Source organism: Pollicipes pollicipes, unplaced genomic scaffold, assembly GCF_011947565.3.
Source record: "Pollicipes pollicipes isolate AB1234 unplaced genomic scaffold, Ppol_2.1 Scaffold_4881;HRSCAF=5763_pilon_pilon_pilon, whole genome shotgun sequence".
Taxonomy (NCBI): Eukaryota; Metazoa; Arthropoda; class Thecostraca; order Pollicipedomorpha; family Pollicipedidae; genus Pollicipes; species Pollicipes pollicipes.
The window spans coordinates 14,252,659-14,277,567 of NW_023596576.1; the positions used below are offsets into that span (position 1 = coordinate 14,252,659).

At 50.3% G+C, this 24,909-nt stretch overlaps 1 protein-coding gene across 1 annotated transcript in view; it reads right to left on the reverse strand.

Moving 5' to 3' along the window:
• Positions 1 to 4,286: 4,286 nt before the first annotated feature.
• Positions 4,287 to 24,909, reverse strand: part of LOC119101183 (potassium voltage-gated channel subfamily KQT member 5) — a gene marked incomplete at its 3' end in the record, with an annotated part of 82,327 nt that continues 61,704 nt past the window's right edge. The window contains 4 exon segments of the mRNA XM_037224462.1: positions 4,287 to 4,397; positions 4,842 to 4,970; positions 5,290 to 5,486; positions 12,277 to 12,359. Coding sequence (XP_037080357.1) covers positions 4,287 to 4,397; positions 4,842 to 4,970; positions 5,290 to 5,486; positions 12,277 to 12,359 — 520 coding nt within the window.

Here is a 24,909-nt window from a genome sequence, read left to right on the forward strand (position 1 = left end):
AGAGAGAGGAGAGAGAGAGAGAGAGAGAGAGAGAGAGAAGAGGGAGGAGAGAGGAGAGAGAGAGAGGAGAGAGAGAGAGAGAGAGAGGAGAGAGAGAGAGATATATATATATATATATATATATATATATATATATATATATATATATATATATGTGTGTGTGTGTGTGTGTGTGTGTGTGTGTGTGTGTGTGTGTGTGTGTGTGTGGGGGTGGGTGTGGGGGTGGGTTGTGGGTGTGGGTGGGTGTGGGTGTGGGTGTGGTGTGGGTGTGGGTGTGGGTGCTGGGTGTGGCGTGCTGGGTGTGGTTGTTGGTGTGGGTGTGGGTGTGGGTGTGGGTGGTGTGTGGGTTGCGTGCATTTTGACATGCTCCCAACGGCCAGCACACCCTTTTCGACGCCAGACACCAACGTGGCGCGCATACCGCTGGCCCGCAAAGAACATGGCGGTCAGGCCAAACCCCCGAAGACAGATACCCTCAGGCTTCGTTCCGGTGCGCAAAACCCCCTCGCCCTACCTTGTTGGCAATAGCACTATGTGCTTCTTTCGCCACTGAGTTTTCTGATGTGTTACTTCTGGTTGCACTTCATCTTAATTTGTGCACCAATCATTCGGCGTCTGTCTCTCCTTCCATAAGTACTATACGACGCGGCCTCCACTCTCCGGGCTTCACGGTTGCATTGCATTCAGAAAAGCAATTCCAACGCCGCCACTAATGCAAGTGTACGTCGTGCAGCAATTGCTTTGCTTTGAAGGCTCTAGGCTTTCTCATACAGGGTCCAGTTATTATGTCGCCGTTCTCTATTTGCCCTTTCTGAGAAACATCAGGCCCCAATTTCGCGCGTTGCACAGCAGCAAATCAGCGTCATCGTGTAGTTTATTCCGGCGCCCAGCGCGCCGACTGTATAGCCAGTCAGCCCAATGCATCAATACCCTAGACAGGACGACTATGCGGGAAACCTGGCACTAACAATATGAGCTTGAGAAGAAAAAAAAACATGTAAAAAGACGCGATCCCCTTCTAACTCGGCGGAAGGGTGGACCACCGAGGAATGACTGCCGATGGCCAGACAGCAAACAGCGTAGCTCCGACAGCATGACCTTATTTCCAACTCCGCAGTCGCGCCATATATCCCACTGGCCGTTCCGCTCCGAGGCAATCCAATACCACAAAAAGTCGTCCGTGGACGTCTGGGCCGCGTGAACGTGACACTCCATCCCGCCTCGTCGTCACCAACTTCGGCTCCCCTGCGCACTACCCACGCTCGCCGCATCGACGGTCCGGCGGCATTGCAAGCCTATCGATTGCGGTCGGGCGGTCCAATTAGAAGGCCCGCCGAAGTCGACGGCGCCGGCCGCCGGACGTAACGACGCCGCCGCGCGGCGATGCACGTTGCTGATTGATGTCCGCGTCTGGCTTCGCGTTGCATTCAGCGACAGTGGCAGGGCCCCGCCGCGGCCCGCGACGGTGGGCGGTCAGGGAGGGGCGTGGGGCGGGTCGGCGGCGGGTCGGCCCACACGCCGACGGCGCCACGTGCGACCCAGGAACCGCGAGGAATGGACGCTTCAAGTGCTCCGCAGTGTCCGCTGATGGAATTGGCGGCGGTGTCTATTTTTGACGGGGTACGCCAGCCGCCTCGCGTGCAGGACCGCGCTGCGCGAGGCGCGCCGCGCGCTGGCCGCCGCTCACGACGCCGGCGGCCACCGAGCTCGCCGCGGCCGGTGTGTTGATGTCGGACGTGCCGCTTGCTGCTACGCGCCGTTTCTCGAGGCACAATGGCCACCGTTACACGCATTGCACGGCGTGTCGCCGCTGGCGGCGTACATGGCGCGGCGGCCATGCGCGCCTTCATAATGAGTTGTGACGTCATGACTCCCCATGACTCGCAGGCAGCGCCATTTCGGAGTTCAGTACGCCAGCCACACATGTGCATTTGAGCGCTTGCCCAAGGCTTGTCAATTTCGGTCGGCCGGAATGCAGAGGAGGGCGTGGTGGGCGTTCATGGGCATTGCCCAAATGGCTGTAACTCAGTTTTCTGGCGTGTGGGAATGGCTTGTATGACTACAACCCGTGCACGCTGTACGAATGAGCGTGTGAAATATAACTACACCCTGTATACAGCATTGTTCTTTCATGACTATAACCTGTGAATTTTGTTTTAAAAGGCACTTTAATCTTGGGTTTCACTGTGCATACCAGACGGTAGAAGACTGCAATTTCAATAATGTGCATAATCCATTTTTTCACCGATCACTACCAGCGACTTAATATTTCAAGCACCCCAGCCTGTGCTGGGAACGCCCAGGTCTCTTCGGTGACTCCAGGGTAGTGTTCACCAGCTAACTCATATCGATAGCCCCGCAAGCGTGCCGTTAGCTGGAGCGAATGTCCTTCGAACAGATTACCCATCAGTACTATCAGCACATTGCGAACACTACAATGCCGGCGACCATTGCACAGGCAATATATCCGTTTCCTTGCCAACCCCAGCTGACATCCACTCAACAATGATTTGGAAGCGGGAAGCTGCTGTGTCTTGTGAAGCTTACACAAATGATTTCTTAACACCGTGCGGTTTATATCGTCAGGCTTCCTCCGAAGAGGTGACTGTCGGGAAGAGAAAAGTACCTTACGCACCCATGCAAGGAAAATAAGGCTGACTTGGCTGCCAGTCACACTCAGTCTTCGACAAGATGCTATGTCTCGTTTGAGCGTCGCCAGATATACCCTATTCAACGCACCTGCCCAAAGAATGCGATTGTCCCACCCGCCCATGCTGCCTATTTCTTATAAGTGTCCTTATAGAATCTGAGTTATCTCGTCAAGCTCTGGTTTGTCTCCGTTGCTCAATGATCTGTGGCACGCACAAGTCGTTACTGCCCTGGTGATGGGTTTTATTTCCGTCATCCCTTAGTGGTGTATCTGCACCATTACGGCCACTGAATCATGGAATGAGGAGAAAAATGTTGGGTTATAACTGTTTCAAGCCCAAATGCGTTTTACACTGCTGTCATAACTCATTACGCATCCGCTGGGATATCAGTTATCTATAAAACTAGAAGAGCACCCATTGAATGTGACCGTAAACACCCCCATGAAGCACTTCCACGCCGATTTCCTTTTCTTGGCAAGTGACGCACGTGCTTTTGCGTCACCCAGGCACTGTCTCTGACCGGCTTACAACCTAAATTTAAAAATCGGCGTTGGCCCGTGTGGCGACTCCAGTACTAAGATTTTTGGCTTGGACTCAGTGGCGGACAGTGTTTGCTTTAGCAGAGTGGAACTCGTGGGCGAGCGCCGTCCAATAGCTGCCTGTTCACCGCGGTGACTCTTCCTCTGGCGGCAGCGGCTGGCGGAGTTTCGGGGAGTATCGCGCGCCCAGCGCTTACATTGCCGCTTTCGTGGCGTCCGCGGTGATGTGGTGACGTGGCGACGTGGCCGCCTGCGCCGTCGCCTCCGTTACTGCGTTACTGCGGTACGTCACGCGCCATGACGCGCTGTCGCCCCACGGTCTGTCGAGAGCGACACGCACGATCGCTCGGCGCTTATGGACGCCACACTGGCCCAGGGGACCGTCGCGGAGCCGGTCGTCCGCCGCCCAGCATGCCTCTGCCCTATCCCTTCGAACTGAGGAGTGGTAAGCGGTGTATGGACTGATGAGAAAAAACAATGGTCGAAAAAATAATGTCTGCACTTACACCGAAATCAGCACGATAGATGTGCGCGGCAGCGTTTCCTGATAACGTGGACCTGGAAGTTAGTCTGCACAAAGGCCGACATCCACACCATGTACTGCCCACGCGTGTGCTGTTTCAGACGTGGGAGTTTCCCATCGTTTCATATAGTAGGGCGCCAACGCAGTGCGTAATGCAACGAAGCGTACAATCCCATCGGTGCGGGAGGGCTTTCCCGCTTGCCCAGTCAATACACCGTCGGGTGGAAGGTACTGGCGCACGTTCTTGTGCCGGCGTCAGTTTTGGCGCGAAGTAGTTGTGTAATATGTCTCGGGCTGCTGATGACCAGGCATTCCTCTGCCGCGCGCAAAAAAAACGCCGCTACCTGCACGCTCGGAGAAGTCACAGCACAGGGACGCGGAGCCTGTCACGACCTGTGATCACATGACCACGCGACCACAAACTGCATATCGTCTTAGAGCCAACAAGAAAAAAGGAGATGTTGACCTCACAAACATACCGTCTAACGATCTCGCTTGTCTTCATCGGCTGCGTAGGTATGCCTCAACGCGTCATCGGCATCGGCTCTGTGCCGTGCCGCGTGGAGAACTCACCGCTGGCAGCGCGAAGAACGATATTCCTAGTAAGGCACATGCAGACGCGATGAGCTTGCCCTTCCACGTGATGGGGACAATATCGCCGTAGCCGACTGTGCAGAGCGTCACCTGCGGGGAGAATGCGACCGATGCTGTCACCCTGCAAGCCTCAGGCGCGGCCATGGGTCGTACTACACGTTGGGCACAATTATCACACTTTTGAGCTTCCATCTAACACGAGAATTTGGCTGACCGCTAATTCTGGTGATTTTTCACAACCCAGCAAATAAAACTTAGTTAGCTCACATTAAGCATGCATAAAATCGCAACTTTCAAAGCGCACTTGGCAAGCTGGTAAAGGAGATAACTTGAAGTTTGTCGTTAATTAACGTTAGAGCCTGCAAGTCGGAAGAAACAAATACAAAGAAAATGACTGAATATTTGTTCTCCATTTCAAATAGATACCCCAGTTCTTGTACAGATTAAAACGCTCCCTTAAAATAAAAACCCGACAAAGTAAAACACCGATTCAGCTCAGGTCACTGATCGCATGCGAACACCATTTTTACTTACTACGCCCCACCACAACGCGTCAGCGTATGACGAGAACTGCTCCCCATTCGAGTCCTTCTCAGCTAGATAAACAAGAAATGAGGCGATGATGAGACCTAAAAACCCGATGTATAATGTCGTGATGAGTTCCTGCAAAAACGGCGAGAACGTTACTGGAGGTGTGCATCACTACCTTGGCCAACAGCATCACAGGGGAACAAAGTTCAATTCCTGTAACGTGTTAACAACCAAATACAACGGGCATCCGCAAGAATAACCAGACCAACTCATGCGTTCCCACAAACATCCAGACTTCTGAAACACCGACTCATTACTAGCGGTAGCAGTCCGATGCTAACGGGCTGCAGCCGCGTGGCATCGACCACACCCTCGTCAATTACCGACGTCCAAGTCCACGCGCCGGCGTCCGCGCGTCCATTCCGACGCGTCGCCGACGAGCGTGGCTCACCTGCCTGTGGGCGTACACGACGGACCCGAGCAGCTTCCACGTGCCGCCTCGTCGGTCCATGCGCACCATGCGCAGGATCTGGAAGAAGCGCAGCACGCGCAGTGCCGAGGCGGCGAACACCTGGCCACCAGTGACGAGGCCCAGCACGCCAGAGCCCAGCCCCAGCACGACCAGTGACGCTAGGATGGTCACCATGTCTGCCAACGGCGAACGGTCGTCACCATGTCTGCCAACGACGAACGGTCGTTACTCTGTCTGCGAACGGCGGACGGTCGTCACCATGTCTGCCAACGACGAACGGTCGTTGCTGTGTCTGCGAACGGCGAACGGTCGTTACCATGTCTGCCAACGACGAATGGTCGTTACTATGTCTGCGAACAGCGTCCGGCGATTACTATGTCTGTGAACGAATGGCCACGGGCCGCTGGACCGTTCGTTGCCAAGCCATGCCTTGTCATACCACGTTAGTCATACCTTGGATTGTTCGGCTGCTTCTTCGTAAAGAATAGCAGCACGTATGTTGCGGCACGAGTTTACTAGACACCCGGACGAAAATTGAATCGTTCTTAGCCAGAAGCTGGCTTACACCACACCATGTTTAAAAAACAGCGTGGGTGGTTCACCACCCCAGAGACAATATACACCTTTCAGTGCATGCTTTCGGGGTTGTCTCCATAGACATGACAGGTTGCGGCCGGACACGGACGGTGTCTGCGGACCTCACCAGAGGCGGACTCACCAGTGTCTGCGGACCTCACCAGAGGCGGACTCACCAGTGTCTGCGGACCTCACCAGAGGCGGACTCACCAGTGTCTGCGGACCTCACCAGAGGCGGACTCACCAGTGTCTGCGGACCCCACCAGAGGCGGACTCACCAGTGTCTGCGGACCTCACCAGAGGCGGACTCACCAGTGTCTGCGGACCTCGCCAGAGGCGGACTCACCAGTGTCTGCGGACCCCACCAGAGGCGGACTGCCACGCGGGACAGCGGACCGATTGACGGGACCCGCGCGCCGGCCCGCCGTGTCCTGGCCCGCTGCCACTCTCCCTGGCACGTGGCATCGCCGCCGTCTCCCCATGCATGAGCGCCATGGTAGGGCCATTTTCTGATTCAGCGAACCAGGAAATGTGCGGTCGCCGATGCTCTGTCGCGTGCAAGTAGCATAACCCCGAGCCGGGGCGGGGTAGAGCCGACTGTGACATCGGGCTACGGAACGCTCGCAAAGCCGGCCGCTATCTCCAAAAGCTTAAGCATCTGGCTGCGCGCATGTCACATATATCGGTTCAACGATAAAATTTGGTGCTTCTAGAGAAATTATTGTAAATTATTGATATAGCTATTGTAATGCAAATCCAGAACAGCAATTACATTTTTCTTGGTCATTTCACTTTTTTGCTCTCTAGTCCATCACATCCCGCTCACTGGAGCCGTAAAATGGCTGACACAAATAACAAACATGCATCTGAAAAGGTGTACGCACATACACCCAACTAAGTACTTAATCACAAAATGTAACACCCTCAAGCCTGATGTCATGCGGCTAGGCATAAACGAAATCTGAAGTGGCATTAGAATATTTCAGTTGAAATCAATCTTGCGATATTTAACCAGCATATCCACTTCGTCTAGCAAATATTGTGATGCGTCTCAAATATATCAAAATGTACTAGCATTCATGAATTAAAGCGATCCTAACTCTACAATTTAGGCCCTATTAAATCCCACTTAGTTGGATGTTTAAAGAGATAGCGGCCTTTGCCGAAATCACGAATGAGCTCTGATGCCGTTTAACGCTGCTGGAAACCAGTTAACTTCCCTTAAGCCACGCAATAACGTCATTGCCATCCAGTTGGATGCTGGTTGGCGCGGCGAATTTAATGGCCTCTGAGCCGGACCAAGCGTGGCCAATTACGCTGCCATGGGCTCTGTCAAGGCCGGAACTCTGGCCAGGCACACAAGTTCTGTTGCTAAATACCCGGACAGGTCAGAACTTTCAGCGCTGACGTCGGCAGCAGAGGAACAGTCCACATGCGATTGTGCAGGTCAAATACCAGGACGTGGCAAATCTGTTATCGCTGACCGTACAATTGTGCAACTGACGTACACTGACGTACAATATTCAATTTGTGTCCTTGTATATACCTCCAAGGCACTTGCAGTCATGTTCTGTCATGTTTTCAGGCTCGGCTACGTAGAATAGAATTATACCGTGCACGCATGATGCTGATGGCGCAGCAGAAGTTGTTTTCATTGGAAGGGGGTCTCTGCTACTGCAAATTGGCGCGAGGAAAACGCGAAAATGTCGACGCCCCGCGTTATATGTTGCGCTGGGTTCAACACGAATCCTAAGCTGTTCCCGTCTCACGCTGGACCGGGTGGTGATGTCATGAATAGCGGCGTAAGTTAAACCATTAAACAACCTGAAATCTGCTGGGATCTGCTCGGCTTCGCTGTTCCACACAGTTAAACGCCATTGGAAGCTTCGTCAGGCGAGAGTGCAGTACTGCTAGGTGCAGGACAACCCCACTGCGCGTTCTCCGTACGTGCAGCATTGGGCTAGCATTAGCTTTTGTGTTGTTTCTTCAACAAAATGAAGCCCACGAGGCCATCCAGCATACTATGCTTTGTACAGGCGAGCCGTTCTTTTCACTTTTACCGTCTCACATGTGCTCGCATGAACCCCTTTCCAATCCCTTCCGCATCTCTGCAAGATGCTGGGCATCCCAAATCAATATACCCCATTTAAAATGATGATATCTCATTGATTGAGCGCCCGATATCATTCATTCATTATATTTATCCTATCCATATTGTAAATATTGGGGATTGAGCCATGAACATAGGGTGCATCCAATAATTCAGTCTCCAACATGGCACAGATTAGTAGGGATGAGTAAACAAACTTGCTTAGTCACGTCGAACTCGGTTTTCTAATTTCACCTCGCTCGGCGCACTCGCCCAATCTCAGTCTCCTAAACTTCAAGCGAGCGTTCAGTAATATCATACACCGGATATCGTACGGCGCACGTGCTCGGCGTGGGCCAAGAGGTGCGCCACCATGTGCATTGAAAGGGAAGGAGGACGCATGGAGTATGAAATTCGTGAGTAACAGACTTCAGCGAGGGTTCTATAATTGCATGTGAAAAACATGTTTGCATCATGCCTTGGAAAGTATATATCACGTACCTTTTTATATTATTTGCGCATTTCAAAATTTCTTCAGAAGTGAAGGAGTGGTGAACAAAAAAGTGATATACGTATCCGGAAATCCGGTACAACCTGATTTCAAGCGTGCCTGACGTCCCTGATTTCACGGGGGAGTGGGGCAGCATGTAGCCCATCATCAAACAGCTGCTGAGCATCAACCCGAGCATCTTTCACCGACGCTCATCGCGGGCAGCGCACCATCAGCAGCCGTCTGCAGCGAGCATGCCACAAAACTACCGACTTTCCGAGCTATCAGTGTCCCGATGAAGCCCTGGCCAATACCAGGTTTGTCCTCAGCACACACAGAACACAGCAAACATGGAGGTCCTTTGGCTCGTGGAGGAGTTGCTACACGAATATAGCGGTTACACATTTCGTTATGATTATTCCCTTGGAGAAAACATAAACCTGTCTAGGTTCTACAAATGACCGACGGTTTCTGTTGCGATGGACACACATGGGCCGCCTTCATACATACCAATTACCGTAAATCAATACGTTTATCAGATGAGAGCAGAGTGTGTGCCCCGGAGCTGCCGCCGATCCTGCCCTCACTGGCCCCCACAAAACAAGATAAACCTTCAGCGCACAAACATATGGCTGAATAAATGGTCGCGTCCCGGCTTTTACCCAGCGGCTTTAGTCATTCCTTAAAGATACAATCGCCCAATCATGCGGAGAATGCCTGACACACACTGTTCACCTCATCAACACCACAATAAATAATTGCGCCCTGGATATCAGACTGCGTTGGAAGTTATTAAAAGTGTCATGCAACACCAATACATTTTTCAGCCCAGTGCAGCCATCATCCTCTTCCGGACTCAGAGATTTCCGCACTAATTACCAGGTCCTTGCGCTCTTTCCTCCTATCCGCACTGTACCCCCCCCCCCCCCCCCCCCCCTCTCTTCCATCGCATCACGTGCTTCATCTAAAAGAGCGCTTCCAGTAGAACCGGCCCAAGATGCGCCGGGACGTTGTCCTCAGGAGATCAGCGCTATGCTCTGGCATCGACGACACCGATATCACGAATCGTAACCTTTTTGAGAGCACCTCGCTCGCCCGCTCCCACCATCTCTGCCAAATGTAATTCAAACATACCAAATTCAAATAAAACTCTATCAATTTCTTGTTGCGCGTATCGCATGTCAACAGCTGGAAGTCCTCCCAAGTAAAAGATCGGTTATACGACCACCCGCTTCCCATGGGGCTGAGGTCATACCCATCAGCTACCCATTCATTTTCTGGTGTGCCCACACGTTGCCCTCCCGTTTGAATTCATCCACTCCTTGGGCTCTTAATTATGAAAGAGTATCAGTAGCGTTTACGCATAAACTGCACATCAAACTGAGTAAATTGCGTCGCACAGTGCGTTCATAGTTGCAAAAGTGGTGAGATCTTTTTGTTTGCTACAGAATTATGCCTTGAACTGGAATCAACGGCAAAAAGTGGAGTCAGGATCCATATACCAAGCACTGCTCATAGTGAGCTCTGATCACGGAAGTCCACCCAATCAAAATAATGGAGTTATTTTTAATAAGCTAATTATGATTAAGAGACGAGGAAGCAGCAATCTTGTGTAATATTGATTTTATTCTACACCTGATGCTTTGCGAGGGCCTTGTCCATACGCGTAACCACCCCAATTCGTTTTCAAAATATATGCCTAACTCAACCCGCTACCCGTTCCATAGGGCAGCCATGATCTTACTCGCGCTACGCAAATCGTCTGTTTCAACTTGATATTTGTACATCCCTCAGGTCATTCGTTTTCCTGTTTGGCGGCATTTCTCTTTGACTTCTAGCTCTACTTAAAATTGGGCGATGCCATTGATAAACGGTTTCTCGTCCCACTCCATTAACAAAACAAACAAAAAACAACACGTTAGAAGTTTTCTTCATGAGGTGAGCAACCATCTTTTCAAGTTTGGACTTTCCCAGGATTGAAACCACAATCGCCTCAGACTTCTTGCTTTAAAGGATTGCCGGCCTTCCACTTGGTTTCGACTGCGGACTAGTCAGAAGAGACAGGGAAATCTCTGGTGCCGCAAGCCTCGGCACAACAGCAACAGCTATGTGAAAACCCGTCACTGCAAGCGGGCTGAACCAATCATCGCGCGCTGCACGCACCAAAAAGAAAAAATCAAGACTTGAAATGAAACGCGGAGGAAGGCTACGGCGTTGAAAGAGAATAACTATGTAGGCTGCCGCAAAACAGGCTTGCCCAAAGATGGTGACGGACTGTTCTATCCAGACAAACCCGATTTCATTCTATGCGCTTCACAAATTCCCGTACACGCACAGAAAGGCGTGTAGCGCCGTGTGCGCTCGTGTGCACACAAACACACACACACACACACACACACACACACACACACACACACACACACAACACACACACACCCACACACACACACAACACACACACACCACACACACACACACACCACACACACACACACACACACACACACACACACACACACACACACACACACACCACACACACCACACACCACAACACAGTGTGAAGTGCGAACTACACGTGGTGCAATAAAACATCAGATATCGAGCGATCATTGAGGCAACATTTGACACTTCAGAGAGCTTTCGGAGACGGAACGCAGACCGCGTAGAATGAAATTATCTTCATTGAAAATCTCCCAACTCACTCGTGCTGGCATTTTCTGCTGCCAATGGACACGGCATCGGGACAAATTGGACATTGTAAAACAGCGCCATTACAGCAGGCATTGTGAGGCATACCAGCGATCCGGTGCATTATATCGCAACTTCATGCGATATAATGCTCAACTTCAACGCACGACTTACGATAGACACAAGTAAATAATTACCGTTGTGAGCGCCATTTCGGTAAATACTTAGGGCGAGAAACTACAGTGAAGCTTAAATGCTTATCTAACGAGAAAAAGCAGCCTGGTGATGCGTCAGTATATTACGGCAAAGGCTGACGCTTCATGTAGGCGTGCCAAATAAGGAGATTTGGGGATTTTCGATATCTGAAACATTGGTATAAAGGTTAGATAACATAATTGGAATGGGTTTTGAGACAAATATCAAAGTCCTTGAGATGAGATTTGAGAACTAAACACTACAACGTTTGTTCATGACATCAACACACGGGGTGCAATGAGGGAGTAATGCCCCATGTAATGCGCCAAAATATGAATGACAATGACGTGCGTTGCACAGAAGTATTATTTTACTCATCAGCACCGACCGAATGGACAGCGCGATTAATACGATTTGTGGGCAGCATAATTTGGACTGATATGAGCATAATCAATGAGATCGTTTGAATGTTAACTTTTCGAATGCTGAAGAAAGGCCTTGTTCGTTGTTGTTGCTGATTAACTTTGCAAATATATGCATGTAACAACTATTTGTTTAACCATCAACTCGTTTCCCAAATCCCCACTTGATTAATATGCCCATATCTTACTCTTGCGACGGCACAAGAGACACTTACCCTCGCTTTCAAGGAGCACAGTTCTCCCATACCGGAGCCGGGATTTTCTCGACCAGCGGGTCAAACAATTTAATCAGCGCAGCAACTTCGGCAGTACAGCACCAACCAGACCGAGGTAAAGTCATCAGAGCCTTGGCTTTAGCGTCTTCCTCATTCCAAGCCCGAAGGAGCGCACGCCGGGGTCGCCAGAATAGAACGGGTGGCCGCCGCAGCGCTGCTTTGGGCGTCTGCCGGACGGCCAGAGACGCGCCGGCCCGTCTGGCTGCCTCAGCACTGGTGAACACTTGCCTATGATGCAGAACGGACGCTGGATGAACTTGAGCCGACCCCACCAGCCCTGGTACCGCGACCGGCAGCCGGACGACCACAGCCTGGGGAGGTACGTAAGGGGCAGTCAGGCGCTGTGCCACCGACCGTGCTGCCCGCCTGGTGACGGAACCACCACACTATGCATCACACGGGGCACATTCAACCAATTCGTCAACAGCAAAAACAACAACGATGTCAACTCAAGCCAACATGGTCAACTCGGTCCAGCTCCGCATCATGGCTAGTTTCATTCAAAGCTCCGTATCATGGCTATCTTATATCATGCCTAAATGGCGTGTCAATGCTGCGTAGGGCAAAACATTGACCTGTAAGTCGTGAGCAAACACACGTGGGCTCACATGCTCGGCTCATTGTCCCACAAGCCCACAAGCTCTGTCTCACAACCTCACAAGCTCAGCCCACTACCTCGCAAGCTCACGAGCTCTGGCTTGTCCCGCGCTGACAGACCCGTCAGGACAGCGCGTGCCGCCATGGAAAACACGACCGAGATAATGATTTTCCACACAGCCGTCACGCGATTATATTGCAATCGCATGCGAGTTAGCCCGATGAGAAATTAACTAGCACGATTAAAACAGCTCGACGACTTCTCTCGTCCTCACTCAGATCCTCAGTCTGGAAAACCCATCCGAAATCTGTCAAACAATATGTTGCAAAATAGCCATGCCCGGCTGTACATAATGGTATTCAGACGGAGCATCAGAGTATGACACCGGCCGCACAGCGACAAAACCGACTGCACGACGAGTGACAGCAGGAAAACACGCGCGGAGAAACTCGACCCTCCGCCGCCGGCGAGCGCACGGGGTGTGGCCCGACCGGAGCGAGCCGGCGGAGGATTCACGACGAGATTGAACGCGGCCGGGCAGGTCAACCGGTCAGTGCCGCCCCCTGAGTCGACCTGGCCCAGCTACAGCGGAGCGGGGGCGGCCCGAGCCGGCGCGGCGCGGCGCGTTGCGTGACTGCGCTCGGCGATGATGGCCAGATTTATTCCCCGGAGCCGGACGACGACAATCCCTGAGTGACAAATCATCTGTCTGAAACGGCGGCTCAATAACGGCTCGAGTGGCGTTCTCCACAGTCGTTAGGCGGCCGACATAATGAGGCGTGAACGTGCAGTCCTACGCGGATGTCCGGCGGCGCTCTCGAGCCGCACGCCGCGCTGTCGGAGCCGATCTGTCGGACCTCGCCGGCCAGATTTCCGTGTTAGCGGCGTCGGCAGCGCCTGTCGCCGGGCCGAAAATAGCCGGCCGTGATATGAAGCAGGTCGAGCGGAGAGGCCGCTGCGATTAGACGCGATTATGCGCGGCCGCGGCATGGGAGCGGCCGCCGGCCCCCGCGCCCCGGCACACCGCCGGCGCCCGCGCCCCGGTTCACCGCCGGCACCGCAGCGCCTGGGGTCGAGTGAGCCGCGAGCCGGGTCCTCTCGGCCGGCTGCACACGGTGCCGCGTCGCCAGCACAGCCGTTCGCCTCAGCAGCCGCCTACTCACGGGGCAGACGGAGCGACAGGTCTGGACCGGTCCTGACGGCGAAATCTGAACCGATACCACGCATTCTCGATCGAGTGCGCACGGAAGGCACGGGCGCCGTGTCGTCTTGTCAGGAGCGGCGGGAGGCCGAGTGCCAGTCAGATCAGCGTTCGAGGCCTGGCGCTGTCTCAGGCGTCCTCGCAAACACATGCATTCGGCGGATGTGTGTCCACGTGGCTAAGCCATCATTGATGGATGGATGAAGATTACTCCGTCCCGCGTAGAAGATATTCTAGTTATAAAAAGTTTGCTGAGGCACCACAATCCTTAACCAGAACAGGTGCAGGGGGGGGGGGGGGGGGCATAGCGATTAGGACGCTTGGCTCTGAATCTGTCGATTTTTGGTTCAAGCCCGTGCCATGCAACCACTGCACCGCACATGATTAGGACGCTCGGTTTCTAGACCTGTCAATTTTTGGCTGAAGCCCGTGCTACGCAACCACCGCATCGCACATGATGCCTAATAAAGGCATCCGTCTCGAAACGGCCGTGGCAGTTGGTGAGACGTAAAACCCCAATCTTTAATATTATTAACAGCTGCAAGCCAATTCTTTATCTGACACGGGCCATACTGGCCGTTTCAAACAAAGCTTATTTGTCAGCGCTCACGCCTCCACACAACTGGCTTTCAGGCCCTCCTTTCAGCTTAGATTAAGCTTATTGATGATCGAGAACGGTTTCAGCTGTCGAGGAAGCCGCCTCGAAAATATTTTGCCGCTACTAAGCGAACCAGTGAGCGTTGGAATCGATGACAACCTTCGGAGCGGCCTCGCCCTCGGGACGTCACGGCGCGCCGTCTTGTCATGAGCATGACGACGCAGGCAGGTGCCCGGCACGACGTGCGAGAAAAGTGCGATTATTACAAATGTGGGAAGATATGCAATGTAGTTGGTAGCGAGCCATAGCGGATGGGATCAGCAATCTTTGAGGACCCGCACATATAGGTCGCGCGTGTGGTTTGCAGTGTTCGTCTTTCATGGGAGAGAGCTCAGCACGGGGGTAGCTTCACTGATGTGGAGTTTTGTAGCCAATTTGGCCGGCATATTTCTTGACAATTTGAGAAGTGACTGAATGGAGCGCTTTGCAAACTACAATGCACAAAGGACGTGAAGACAAAGGTCCGACTAATTTTTTCCATCGGGGTTAGCTGTTTGTCCTAACGAACTGGGCTTCACTCAAGTGCATTGCTTTTGAAGCGACCTCTACCGGCTTAGGCCATGGTGAATTCCTTCCATGGCAGCTCCCAGTTGGTTACTGGCTTCGCCAAAGTCCAATGGCGCTGAAACCGTCTGACGGTTGTATACGGTGCATTGGCCTAACGCAACGTATCTCGTCGTTTCCGTCTTAGTTGGCCTGGTGGCCGGAACCTGACATTTATTTTAGCAGGCGTCCAAAGAGTTGCTTGAGCCAAGGTTTCCGCTCGAATACACGTGACAGACTGCTCATTTCGGCCGCACGTTTACCAGTGCGGCTGCTCTAGCTCTCTCTCTCTCTCTCTCTCTCTCCTCTCTCTCTCTCTCTCTCTCTCTCTCTCTTCTCTCTCGCTCTCTCTCTCTCATCTCTATCTCTCTCTCTCCTCTCTCTCTCTCCTCTTCGCTCTCTTCTCCTCTTTCTCGCTCTCTCTATATCTCTCTCTCTCTCTCCTCTCTCTCTCTCCTCTCCTATCTCTCTCTCTCTTCTCTCTCTCTCTCTCTCTCTCTCTCTCTCTCTTCTCTCTCTCTCCCGTCCGTCAGACGGCGATCAACTCCGGGTGCTGCACACGTCATTCACCAAAGCAGCGGTCTGAATTCGATTGCCTCGAGCATCCCTTCCATAAGCAACAAATTTTATATCTTAAGTTAACGTCTTGCAAAACTAGGCTATCGCCCATCCGATTCAAATAACTTTGATCGAACAGTTGGTCTGCAAATGCTTTAAGCAGCATGCATACCGACACATCTGTCAAAGGATTTCTCTACCTGTCACTGGAGACGGTGGCCGCAAAAAGATAATCTTTCCAGAAAGCGTGACGGATGGGCCTGGTGGTCCGGGGCCGGGCCGGGCCGCTCAAGCTTGTAACATTCATCATTGTTTCAGGTGGCACCCGCAAGGCTTCTGTCATAACAAAGGCAGATGCAACGAACATATCAGCACACATTTGGGTGTGCCTCGGATTTGCTGCTTGTGGCCGACGAACCAGGCTTGCATCAACGGTGTTTTGGATAGCCCACAAAGCCGTTCGTAATCATGCGGGACAGCTTCATGAATGCTCCAGGAATCCCAGAAATAGTGGTTCCTTTGAGACTGATGAAGAAATCATCGAAAATGTTGTCTGGTCCCTGTATTCTTGTGAAGAATTCGCTTCTGTCATAGATGATGCTCCTTCGGCGCCTCAGATCCAGCTCTATTTTCTCGATGGTCACAGAGATGTCTTAACTACTTCCACTCTCCAAATCAAGGCCGTGTTGTATAATACGAAACCATTCGGAGTCAAGCACTGGATGAAAAGCTGCCTGCTGCTTTCCTCTGGTCAGCGCAGATATTCCGGTAAGCAGCAGGTGGTCTTCCCCTTTCCGCTCCCAAGTGGCGAGTTCCCTGAGACTTGCCGTCACGCACAGCACCGGAACAGACGCAGCCGATGCTGGAAGACGTGGCGCACGAGTAGCTATTGCTGGTACTGCTGTGCTTGCTGACCACGGTGACGTCTCGATGGCGGGACTGGTAGAAGCTGACTGGAGGGACCTCAGTGTCTCTACCAGTAGCGTCGTCAGCTTTTCTGTGCGTGGGCTGGCAGGCTCTTCACGCATATTTGCGGCTTATTCGCGGTGTCTGGCGGCTTCCAGTTGGACCTTCATTAGTTGCATGGGACTATTGATGGAATCGGTCACTTCTTTCACACAGACCATTTTGGTGTCTTGTGAAAAAAACAAGCCACGATTTTCTGGTTGGCGATCTGCTTGTTCGCGGTTGTCCGCTGCGCCATGTTGTGGTCGCTTCTGCTCACTGTTCTGTGTTGGCCAGCCCTGCGACACTACGGTCACTTCGATTTACAATCTCCACGTCTCTGATCACTGCAGCGAGACGGATAACTGCACGCTACCCGAGCGCGCTCCCGACCAGGAGTCCGTTCTCCGACTTATGCTGATGTTGGTTGGAGAATTTGTTGAGACGCTATTCCATTCTGAACAAGCCCCGAAAAGTAATGTTGAAACGTTTTATCTGGATTATTTAACTGCCGTCCCAAAAGCGAAAAAATAACATAGCACTCTAAGCATTTTAGTGAGTTTAGCACAAGCATTAGTGCCTGGGTCGAGAACCTCCAGAAGTGTCAGGCCGACGTCATTACTGGCAAAAGAAATGTTCATGGCGGCAGGCCAAACTTCTTTGCGAACTATTTCCTGTTTCGAGACAACGCAAGTGTAGTTCTCACATGCCTCGAGAGCGGTAAACTGCCTCGGTCGAGATATCGCGCAAACTTAATTCGTTAAAGATACAGTTAACTTACGCTTAACGTTGTATGCTGCTGTTTGTCCTGCTGTGTGGCCACTGCAAAGTATTTTTATGATTCTGTACTTTTGTTTTGGCAATGCAACATCCAGAGCCTAAACTTGTTTAGCATCAGCGTGAATTATGTGCCGTTTGTGGCTAAACGGTGGCAGTTGGGAGAATTATTGACATTGGGGCTTTAAGACTCATTCAGTCGCTATCTAGCGTTCATTGCCTCCCACTCTGATAGAAAGGTCGGGCACCGTGGGAATTGAACCTCGCACTGAACCCTGCGTTTGGTTTCTCAGTCGCGTAGTTTAACCTCAGCGCTGGCGCCACACAAGAGTTGGTGAGCTACACTTCTGTCTATCCAGCGATGAATTGTCGCAAAAAGCTGTTGCGACAGATTTCTTCCCTGTAACATTAAGCAGCGAGCTCAAATTCGGTAACCTTTTTTAGGTTACAGCACTCGGAGGTGTGTCAGCAGCCGCCAGGCACCGCTAAAAGAACTTTAAGATGACACCCTTCCGACAAGGAAATGACGCCCTGGGGCGTCACTGGTCATCCCAAAGGAACATCCCGGCCGTTCCTCTTACCTTAGCACAAACTCCATGATGAACCACACGACCACCACCGACTCGCAGTAGAAGAGAATGATGCCGGCGTCATACTCGTACTCCCGTATTGTGGAGAGAACGCTCAGCGTCAGGCAGCCGAACACCATCAGAAACCTGCCGGCACACGGTGTAGCTCAGCGTCAGGTAACCGAACACCATCAGAAACCTGCCGGCACACGGTGTAGCTCAGCGTCAGGCAGCCAAACATCATGAGAAGCCTGCCGGCACGAACGTGGCTCGATGGCAGGCAGGAGAACACCATCAGAAGCCTGCCGGCACGAGCGTGGCCCAATGAAGGCAGCAGAACATCGTCAGAAACCTGCCGGTACACAGCGTGGCTCAACGTCAGGTAACCGAACACCATCAGAAACCTGCTGGTACACAGCATGGTTCAGCGTCAGGCAACAGAACACCATCAGAAACCTGCCGGCACACAGTGTGGCTCGTCAGGTAACAGAAAACCATCAGAAACCTGCCGGTACACAGCGTGGTTCAGCGTCAGGCAACAAAACACCATCAGAAACCTGCCGGTACGCAGCGTGGCTCAACGTCAGGTAACCGAACACCGTCAGAAGCCTGCCGGTACAGTGTGGCCAACGGCAAAGAGCGCCGACATGCATGCCTTGACGGGCCATCTGCGGCCGACATATTCAGTGTAGAAACATGCTGAAAACACAACACTAGTGATCTGGAGCACAGTGAGATGCACAAGTGCCTGGCCTGAAAAAAAATTGTGATTTGGAGCAATGCTCGCATCCCTCAAAAATAAATGCCTGTGCTACAAATAAGGAATTACGGAAAAGGCGGGAAGAGCGCGGACATCTGAAGAACGAATACGGAACAGAGGCAGACGGACGAGAGCAGCGACTAAGGCCGTTGCTTGAGGCCTACGTATTTCACATAAACACTTCATCATCACGGTGCGTGCATCCATGTAATGTATTTTGAAAGAACACAAATCATGGGTGGACCCCTGGCTTATGTAACTATGTAGTATATGTGTAAGTCCTTGCATGCGTATGTGCCAATGCGGTCGCTTCACAACATGACCAAATTACTTTTCCGTGGCTTGTCTATTGCAACACATGCATTATGAGGCCGAACAGAGGCAGCAGTTTCTCAGGACGGGTCCTTTCGCTTCATCCCTTCCACCAGACTCGATTTGCTGGAGCTGGGGGGTAGCAGAGAAGAACGAAATAATAAAGTTTAATAGAATTCATTATTGTTGTTAGAAATCGACTGGATGCCCTGTTATGTGCCGGGGATTACGTTTTCACCATGTATTTGGCAAGCCTGTAATTGGAAGAAGCGTGGCTCAGACGTCTCCATAATAAACACTTTTTAATCTGCATAACGAATTGCTACGCCCAAATTTTTTTTACAGGAAGCTGTCAAGAGGATGCCCGCTGCATTATGCAGGCGGCGCGAATCATCCGCTTGCAAACAATAAGCAATATCTTTTTTTGGAACCGGTTAAAAATATTTTGACCGGTAGAGCTAGAATGCCTTGCATGTCCACAACAGACACGTGATGTTACCAACTGAGCCACTGAAACCAAACCTTTTAATCTGAAAGTCGTAAAACAAACAGCACACTGCGCAAAAAAAGTGATTGACCTTGTGCCCTGTGGGAGTTATGCTATGTGATTTACGCAAATATAGTGCTCCTTGTTGCTGAGCCCTATGCGGTTTGGAAACACTTAATCGGTCTGAGTCTTTGTTTTCAGCCAGATGGCAAATTTCAGCTGCTGTTATTTATCGGTTTCTGCCAGGTTCTGACTGATGGTCACTTTATTGGGATGAAGTATGGGGCTGTTTTCCAGAATCCTCCTTGCCGTTGTATGACGGGTGTCTGCCTTCTGGATTATCTTTTGGATTTTGATGGGTGCTTGGTGATGGCTAACCTGGCCTATGCCATACCCACTGCTGTCCTTCCTTATTGCATCCTCTTCTTCCTTCCGTTTTTTCTGCCTCTTCGCTGCGTTTCGTTTTGGTTCAGCGTAGGCCCGTCTCTCAGAAACTTTTCAGGCATGTTTAAACTTGCATTTGCACAGGAAGTGTGCTGAATGTGCAAAATGAAGCCTCAACTGCGTTTGGGATGCGATGTCGGATTTTGCTTATCAATGCAAAGTAACAACTTTTGCCTTTCGCTCTATGCTGAGCAGCAGCACGACCTCAAGTGAAGTAAGGGCATATTATCTAAAAAAAATTTAAGAGCACTGACTTTCGAATGCAATAAAAAATCGCCGGCTTGTGTGGCATTCAACTCAACCGTAAGTATATTATATATATATATATATATATATATATATATATATATATATATATATATATATATATACACATATATATACATGCATACGGTTGAGTTGATATGTATGTGTATATATATATATATACATATACATATATTATATATAATACTATATATATATATATATATATATATATATTTGCATGCCCAAATATAGATGTAACTAAGAGCATAAAACCACAAAAGACAACCGAGAGAAGTTTTGTCATGCTGTTATACTAACTAAGATAATGGCAAGTGGATCGGATTGAAAGCAGGCGAGGCTAAGGCTAGTGGATGATGCCACTTTTTAGCACAATCTACTACATGGAATGAGCCGGACAGCTCAGGACCAGGCGGCTAACACATTACCCATGTCTCCAGCGCTCCTTCTAAGCCAGTGTTCACATACAGTGAAGGTGTTGGACACCAGCGTGACGCCAAGTTGAGAGGTCAGATTTCGGGTCTCGCCGACGAGGCCATCAAACAGCATGGAGTTTGATAGGAATGCAAATTAGCGGGTTTCGACTTTGCATAGCATGCGGGATGCGCCCCGAGGCTTTCTTTGTCCGCATTGTACCGCCGGTAAAGGGAAAACGGTGGATCGGATTGTTCAACCCTATCATGGGCCTTGTGGTCGCAGATTCCAGCCGGTCTTCGTCCAACAAACAAGTTTAATTGATTTCGGTCACGACAAAAAAACAGAATATGTTTATGAACCGCATTCTACGAAGCGGATATAATTTACGGCTTCAGATTTCGTGGTAGGGAAAACACTTAGTTGTGTTTCAAAGCATAAGTTTACAGGTGCTTTACGGCACATATGCACATCTATTCGGCCACTTCTTCAGTAAAGCATAGCACTGCAACCAGTAAATATGGACTGTTAAAGTTTGGTTGGTTAAGTTAAAGGGAAGAAACTCACATAAGCTGCTTAAATGTTGTGCACAAGCCCTGCAAAACATTGCTCTGGCCCCAGGCTGCTTAAACATGTCCATCCCAAATTTTCCGACCGTGATTTTAAGGTTGTTATATAATATTTGCTTCGCATAGACCTATGGAATGATAGAATCCCTTTCCCAAAATGTGATATTCTAAATGCATCGCAACAGTGTTTGAAGATGGTTAGTAGAGAACTGTTTAACGACAGTTGAAGTTCTTTGGTCACTGTTTAGTTATCGCTCTCAGTTTGCATTTTCTCCAAGTGTCCCCATTACCGCTTTCCATTACGCATTCATTGTCTAACACAATGACATATCGCAGGCAATAAATTTGTAACCATTCGCGATCAGCCTTCATCGCCTCTCACATCACATATCACTGAATGGCGTGATACACCATCACTGATCTCGGTGTATATCCCATCCTCCATGTGGGCCGCCCACCTCGTGCGGTCTACCACCGATACTGGTCATCTCGCCTGCCTGGTGTGGTCTACTACCGATACTGGTAGAAGATGCGATCTACCACCGATACGAAGACATTACCTACCTCGTGCGGTCTACCACCGATACTGGTCATCTCGCCTACCTGGTGCGATCTATTGCCGACACTGGTAGAAGATGCGGCCTACCACCGATACGAAGACATCACCTACCTCGTGCGGTCTACCATCGATGCTGATCATCTCGCCTACCTGGTGCGGTCTACCACCGATACTGGTCATCTCGCCTACCTGGTGCGGCCTATTACCGATACTGGTAGAAGATGCGGTCTACCATCGATACTGATCACTCTGAGAGTAGTGGCCGCCACATACTAAACCAACCGAAATATTCGGAGCCTGTGCCTCAAAATGTACCGGCTATCAACACAAATACGTCCTGACCATGTGTGTATCGTGGAGTCGAGTACCACACAAGCCGGCGATTTTTCGTTTCATTCAAGAGCCCGTACTCTTAAGTTTTACTTAGATAATGTGCCCTAACTTCACTTGGAGTCGTGCTGCTGCTCAGCACAGAGCGAAAGGCAAAAGCTGTTACTTTGCATTGGTAAACGAAATCCAACGTCGCCTCTCAAAGGCAGTAGAGAGTTCATTTTTAACATTCAGCACGCTTCTTGTGCAAATGCAAGTTTTAAACATGCATGAAAAGTTTCTGAAAGACGGCCCAACGCTGAACCAAGATGAAACGAAGCGAAAAAGCAGAAAACTAAAAAGAACGAAAAGAAGATGCAGTAAGAAAGGACAGCAGTGAACATGGCAAAGGTCAGGTCTGCCATCATCAAAATCCAAAAGATAGTCCGGAAGGCAGCCACACGTCATACAACGGCAAGGAGGACTCTGGAAAATAGGCCCCAACTTAATCCCAGTCATGTGACCATCAATCAGAACCTGGCCGAAGCCGACAAATATCAGCTGCTGACATTTGCCATCTGGCTGAAAACGATGGCTCAGACTGATCAAGGGTTTCAGAACCGCTTAGTGTTCAGCAACAAGGGCCACTTGCATCTGAATGGGGCAGTAAACGTAAAAAAATGTAGATCTGGACATTAAAGCTGCCAGACACCGTGCTGCAGTAACCGCTGTATAACCCGCGGTGACAGCGTGGTGCGCACAAGCTCCAGCGGCTTCCTGTCCCCCAATCCAGCCCGTCCCCCAATCCAGCGGCTTTCCTGAGTCCGTCCCCCGATCCAGCGGCTTTCCTGAGTCCGTCTCCCAGTCCAGCGGGTCCCTCAAGCACGCGTCGCAGAAAGGTACATCAGCAACGATCAACTACGAACGATGCGTTACACAGACATTCACTATTTGGTTGATCTTTTAGCCGATACATTTCATAATGTGATTTGTCAGCTGCATTGTGTAGGCAAGTGAAATCCGTGCACAATTATCCTTCCGCTCCAAACAGCTCAAACATGCCATCACGGCAAGAGGTAGAAAGCTTCCAAAACTACATATCGCCCGCGGGCATAATTTCATATTGTCAGTGGGTATAACTTCATGTGGGCTATGGGCAACATGGCGTGTCGTTTATGGACATGTGTTTCGCATGCGGTATATGGATGAGGGTGTCAAGGTATATGGGTATATTTAAGGTATATGGATGAGGGTGTCAGGGTAGGGGTGTTTGTGTAGGTGTGGGTCTTAGTATCGGTCTCGGTGGGTCTTGGTATCGGTATTTTGAGTAAATGAGTCTTGAGCATCGAGCGTGCCATGAATTATATATATTATATATATATATATATATATATATATAATATATATTATATTTGGCCTGGCTATACATTTTTTTTTCTCGTTCACTCAGAATATCGGCCCTCTGTCGCGCTGAAAACAACAAGCTTGCTAAGTCCCTGAATGCTGTTCCTTGCTTACATCTATATTTTCCTGTGAATACCGCTCAACTGCAAGCTACCTTCCAATATGTGTTGTCCTTGCTTTGTTTGCTTCATAGCTCTCCCATTGCTAAGCAGAGAGAGAGAGGGCTTTGCAATATCCAGCTCCTAATTTTGTCGTAACAATAGACGGTTTTTTGTGCGGCAGTGGACACAGCTGGACACCCTAGTTCCCTGTCTATCAGTGATGGATGTGTAGAAAAAAGCAAGCGACGGACGAGCCTCGGCCAGCCCAGCATTCTTGTTGACAAAGCAGCTGGCAACGTCCGCGCTGCCCATTACTCGTAACGTTCCGTGATGATGAGGCATTAAGCTGATATTGATAAAGGCATTTAACATCTTAGCACCGGCTTATTTCATCCGTGAAAAGCCGTGGACAAGGCTGAGTAAAACAAAATGGCAAGACATATTCCGTTCTCAGATGCATGGAAACTAACTCATTGTTTTCACCCACGTGAGAAGCAATCATATTGTGCTGGTCGTTGCTGGTTTGGTGCTACGTTTCAAACAATAATTTTTTCCAATAAAATATATTATTTCCTTCCTTGCAAGGACCAATAATATCAGGCCAGCCGGGTCTCACTCAATATAATGCCCTCACTCAATGTAATAATAGAGTCGTCCAGTTGCGTGCACCACTGCATGTTGTCCTATGGCCACGGGGTTTTGACAAACAAGACAACGAGGTTCCTAACAGTTTCATTGGCAAACGTGTTTCACGATATTCAAGGATATGCTAACACCCTCCGACAATGTAACAATTACCGACATGTGTAATTATATTGATATTGCAAAGTGATGTTTTCATATATCCAGTCTCGGTTAAGCATCAGCTGCATGCAATTCAAGATGCCTATCCGTCAAGTCATTGCGACGTACTAGCTGTGCCAGGCCGCACATCTGGGTAGTAACGGCGTTGAGTGGGTGTTACGTTTTCCTCGCGAGTTATGAAGATCGCTTCGACCGATATGGACCCAGTAATGCAATCGTTTCCAAGCCCAGAGGTGAATGGGATCATGTGGCTTTTCAAAGTCATTAAGTGGGTCCAATCAATGCTTTGAAATAACAGCGATCCGGAAATCCTATAGCACACGAAAACTCTACCACAGGCACAGACCAGGACACGACGGATGTGCCAAGCATGCCACAACGTTCAGCGAGGTACATTTATGCGCAAATCCACAAAAATAGTGTGGCGTCTAAACTGGGTAGCAGTGATCGTAGTCTAGTCTGTCATTACGTCAGAAGGAGATATTAAATGCATTATTTGATGGCAGCCAAGTATTTGCAGCCGCAATTTTTAGAGTCAGAGGGCAGGCTGTGAACAACCATAATCAATGGACAGGAAACGCA